This window comes from Oncorhynchus clarkii, chromosome 6 (genome assembly GCF_045791955.1).
Source record: "Oncorhynchus clarkii lewisi isolate Uvic-CL-2024 chromosome 6, UVic_Ocla_1.0, whole genome shotgun sequence".
Classification (NCBI taxonomy): domain Eukaryota; kingdom Metazoa; phylum Chordata; class Actinopteri; order Salmoniformes; family Salmonidae; genus Oncorhynchus; species Oncorhynchus clarkii.
The window spans coordinates 44,982,770-44,987,670 of NC_092152.1; the positions used below are offsets into that span (position 1 = coordinate 44,982,770).

Below are 4,901 nucleotides of genomic sequence, written 5' to 3' on the forward strand. Positions count from 1 at the left end.
CTCCCTGATCTATACTCGTTCACAAGCAGCAGGAGACAAAGCAAACAGACAGACACTAGTGAGAGACAGACACTAAAGAGTTAAGATCAATTACATCAGAAGTGTATTTGAGTAGCTGATCTAATCAGCTAGTACAGTGATAGGGTTCTATTCTGAACAAGTAACAGGCGGACCCTCGATACATAATAATAGGGCATACTTTTCACGTCCCCAGGACTTTCGACAACCTGGTCTCAGCGCCTGTTGTACAATTTTGTACGTAAATCTGTGACACTCCATTCAGTATATGTTCCGTTTCTTATGGCATGTATTAGTTTGTGGATGTCCATCACCCATTTCATATATGTTACGAATTACAGTTCGTATTATATTACGAATTTGCAAAACGTACAATATGTTACGATTTTGTAAAAACGTGTGCTGTTTGCTAGGCTAGGGTTACGGGTTAGGTTAAAGCGTTAAGGGAAAGGTCAACTAAAAGGGTTAAGGTTAGGGTTAGCTAACATGCTAATTAATTGCAAAGTTGCTAATTAGCTAAAATGCTAGTTGTCCAATATTTGTGTTGCTAGACATTCGTGTTATATGCCCAGTCATCCACCTGACTAACTTTTTACCTTAAACTAATTTGATTGTCCCGGATTTGTTTACTATGTTACGTCTCATCTATGAGACCAGGCTGCTTCGAAGGGGGTTGTCTTCTCTCCCATCTAAGCATAGTAGCACAAATAAAGACACACCGAAAGACAGGACACAGAGAGGACTGAAAGACTGATGAGATGGCACCCTAACAGCTTATATAAAAATGTAAAAAAAGGCCAGACTGACCCTGTAAGGATAAATCCCAGGGAAAATCCCTGTGTCTCAGGTACCTCCATGTTCTTAGTTATGTAATAGATGTGTCCTTGTGTGTGTACATGTGCAAGAATACAAACATTTGTTTCACATGGCTTCCCTTAAGCCTTATCTGACCTTGGGTCCACTGCACTGGAACCTAGTCAGAGATCAGTGACATGTAATCATTAATCTCTAAACTCTGCTACTTCTGCCATCTTATCTGCTCTAGAAGAAAACACTGGGGCCAGGTAGCAATTGGATATTTACCCTGAAGACATGAAAAATGCCTTGCTAGTTATTTTAAAACGATCTGACAGATGGTCTGAAGAAAAGCAAAACCACTGGGCACAGACATCAATTCAATGTTGGTTCATTGAAATGGAAACATTGAGTCATTGTGCCCAGTGGGAAGGTCTCGAGTCCTGCATCTTACATTTGAGTTTAGAAACTTCTTGCTCAAGCCACACTGATAGAAACTCTAGAGTGAGGCCACGTTTCTTGCTTTGCATTTCCTATACGGCTCCTTGGAGAAAGCAATTGGATTAAACTTAAACGCTTGAACTTCTGACCAATTGTATATTGTAGACATACCATGTAGAATGTAATTGAGATACCACAGTAAAAATATATTCAAGAGACCCAGGCTTGCACTGTCTGAGGGTGTATTCCCTGCCTACCCTCTGATCGAACACCTGGTCTGTAAAACCAAGAGCCAGTGAAACCAAGAGACGGTAAGATGCAATGCAAAGTTTTTTTTAATGCAGTAATTTTGATCTACAAGGAGAGTGTTTAACAAAATTATACAGGAGGTAAAGGCCTTTATACATACGAAAACAGATTACATACAGAAGACTCCGGAGCAGAATACAAATAAATACATTTGTCTTTTTAAAACAGTCAGTCCCAGTCCCCCAGGGAAATATAACTTAAAGAAATACTGGATATTTCACCCATTGGATTTCTCCTTAACTCCAACAATGAGTGGAAAGATTTAAAGAAACCTTACAAATCCACTAGCTGTCAATTAGTGACGGCAAATTAAGGTGTCAATAACTGCATCTCCCACAAGCCAATGCAGGATCGCAAAATCATAGACCTGTAAAAGGAGATTAACTTTGGTTTGAACCCCCAAGATGAGGTAATGCTAGCTAGCCTTGTCTCCGATCAGTTTATGCTGTATAGCCATTGGTAATCGGCACTGCTGGGACAGCCTATCAATATAAAGCATAATGTACTGTATTCACTTAACACTACACTAAATAGCAGTGAGTTCATAATAGGTTGGATCATTGATTAATGGGATGTGGGATCCCAATGGGATGTTCAGAATCAGATCAGACACTGATCAACTGGGGGAACAGTTCGTTGGCGAACACATCATCCCAGGACCCCTCTGAGCAGAGGGGGGATGACATGTCGCTGATGGGGGAAGGGGACCGCTCGTATCCGGAGTCGCTGTAGGCATCCATCAGGTAGGCACCAGTCTTCTCTAGGCTACCCATGGCCAGGTCAGAGGTCAGTGAGGCCACAGACAGGAAGTCATCCAGAACCCCATGATTTTTAGGGATGATGACCACTTCTTCCGGCTCATCTTTGACACACACGTCTACCTCATCGGCAACAGGGAAGACCTCAACCATCTTTATCTCTGTCACACTCTCCTCGTGATTCACTTCCTGCTGCCCGAGGACACACACCACCTCCACAGGCTTGGTGTAGATGTGGTCAAAGTGGATCAGTTCATTAAGGGCCTCCAGCTTAACTGGTGTGGCCCCCAGAGCTGCAGGTGAGGGGGCAGGTACTCCTCCCCCCCCTCCGACCAGCAGCACCGCCTGCTCCTGGATCTCCTGCTCACCACACTCCCTGAGGAACAGCTCTGGGTGAAGGATGTCAAGAATGCCCAGCAAGAGATCAGACTGGAGGGGAGAGGGAGCAAGCAGGTTACAACTCTGAACAGGGAATGGCAGAACTGGAACTTACCAATAGGCAAGATGAGCATTATAAAAGCACTATGAGCTACTGGAATATAGACTAAATGAAGCCAATCAATGACTATAAAGTGCTGAATATCCATCTCCATTTGATAAAGCCCTTATCCATAGCTTACATTAGTAACAGTGGTCAGACAAAAATGGTGTCCATAGTGGTCTACGTGTCTCACCTCAGAGTCTGTAGAGTCAAGACTATCTGTATCCATTGGGAAATCTTCAGATTTGAGAATTGCTGGGCCTGCACCTGCTGCAGAGGCACACATAGCCTGAGTACTGCAGACTCAGAAGACCCGATTCCCAAAACTGCATCAATCCCATTGGACTCCAACACCTGAGCCTGGGGGGGGGGAGTGAAGAGTTATAAACTAACTGGCTCTGACAACCAGGTGGCACAACTGTCCCCCCCCCCTCCAATCTTCTGCATTACCAATAACTCACAAATCTGCTTACATTCTCTTTGGCCTCAAGGGTGTCCAACCCCAGCCTCTGTCTCAGTTCCTTGTTCTCGTTCACCATACCGCATATCTTTTGCCGTAACAGCCTGTTTTCAACATGAAGTTTCTGGTTCTAGAGAGGAGAGAGAAAGAGATAAAATTATAATTCTAACACCTTAGTCAGTTTAGGAAAAAGAGCAATAAATAGCAGTCATTAACACCGTGACAATTTATGGACATAATTGATTTACCTCCAGTTCCATCACCAGAACTTGCTCTTCCAGCTCACCCATTTTGGCTTTTTTTCTGTCTCTGGCCGTTTGGGCTGCAACTCTGTTCTTGAGTTTCCTGAAGAGGAAACATTATCTTTTGAAATTGCTGACAAAGCAAGATGACTGACAGGAATGGGAGAGAATTCTTGGTTATTGCACAATCAGCCGCCATGTTCCTGTCATGCAGGCAGAACAGGTTCCAAATTTCCAGAAACAGGGTGGGAGCAATAGGGTGACTCAAATCTGTTGATATGCGAAGCCGGGTAACATGACAGGCCGAGTCGACGAATAAAAAGGTAAATCTACCATAGTCTAATTTTGAATGTGCAGGATTTATTCTTAGCACAGTTATTGGAAAGACATCGATGACATTCATGGGAATCTGTCCATTTGTGTGGCGTAAGGAGTAACCGGCTCCCTTTGGTCAACCAATCAATTTACAATTGTTCACCTTTGGTATCACGAGATCGATATAGTCGCATCTGACTTCAATAATAATTAATTTATATAGCCATGAGAATAACGTTACAACTAAATACACCAAATTGGCTATTCATGAAACTAACCTGCGAAGTTGCTTTTCTTCTGGGCTCAAATGAGTGAGTCTCTGTCTTTTTCGCAGGGGTGGCCCAGTTGTCGAATTTGAGTCGGAATCTGACGAATTCGCTTGGTTTTGCGACGGCAAAACGACAGAAATTGACCGGCTGTAGCCCTGTGTTGAGCTAGAAGAGCCATTCTGTTGCCCTGATATCAAGAGGACTTTATGTCCCGCTGTCCCCACGACCATATTATTTATCCTTATAGACTTTTAAAATATTGGGGTAGCTTCAAAGAAACCTAAGGTTTATTTAGGTCTTTCTATCCCTGTCAGTTCTCAAATATAAAAAAAAAAGGAGTTCCGCTTCCAATCTATTTCTACAGTCGTGGTGAAATCTGATAGGCTGAAAGACATTGCAATGCTTTCACAGTATGCTCTATGATTGGCTGCAGGGCTCATTCAATTTGCATTCAACTTTCACCCTGCGTTCGCAGTAAAATGCCTGCCTCTTGTTCATGGAAGGTGTAATTTCCCGTCTAGCCTACGCTTGGCACAAATAACAAACCCGACCCATTTAAAATTCCCAGCAAAAATACTTAGAGCCAAAAGTATTGAGGTTATTCACCCTGGGTTATTACTTTATTTTTCTAAACGAACTTTAGTTCTCAAAATAGCCATACAGTAGATGTACTTATATTCACTGGTGGAAAAAGTACTCAATTGTCATACTTGAGTAAAAGTAAAGATACCTTAATAGAAAATAGTACAAGTGAAAGTCACCCAGTAAACTACTACTTGAGTAAAAGTCTAAAAGTATTTGGTTTGAAATGTA

The 4,901-nt window shown here is 42.5% G+C and overlaps 1 protein-coding gene across 1 annotated transcript; it reads right to left on the bottom strand.

The window, feature by feature from the left end:
- Window positions 1-1,571: 1,571 nt before the first annotated feature.
- Window positions 1,572-4,425, bottom strand: LOC139411202 (X-box binding protein 1). Its single transcript, XM_071157135.1, is given in 6 exon segments — window positions 1,572-2,750; window positions 2,996-3,079; window positions 3,082-3,162; window positions 3,276-3,392; window positions 3,511-3,607; window positions 4,098-4,425. Coding segments are annotated over 6 exon segments (1,182 nt in total). The 5' UTR covers window positions 4,319-4,425; the 3' UTR covers window positions 1,572-2,168.
- Window positions 4,426-4,901: the final 476 nt, after the last annotated feature.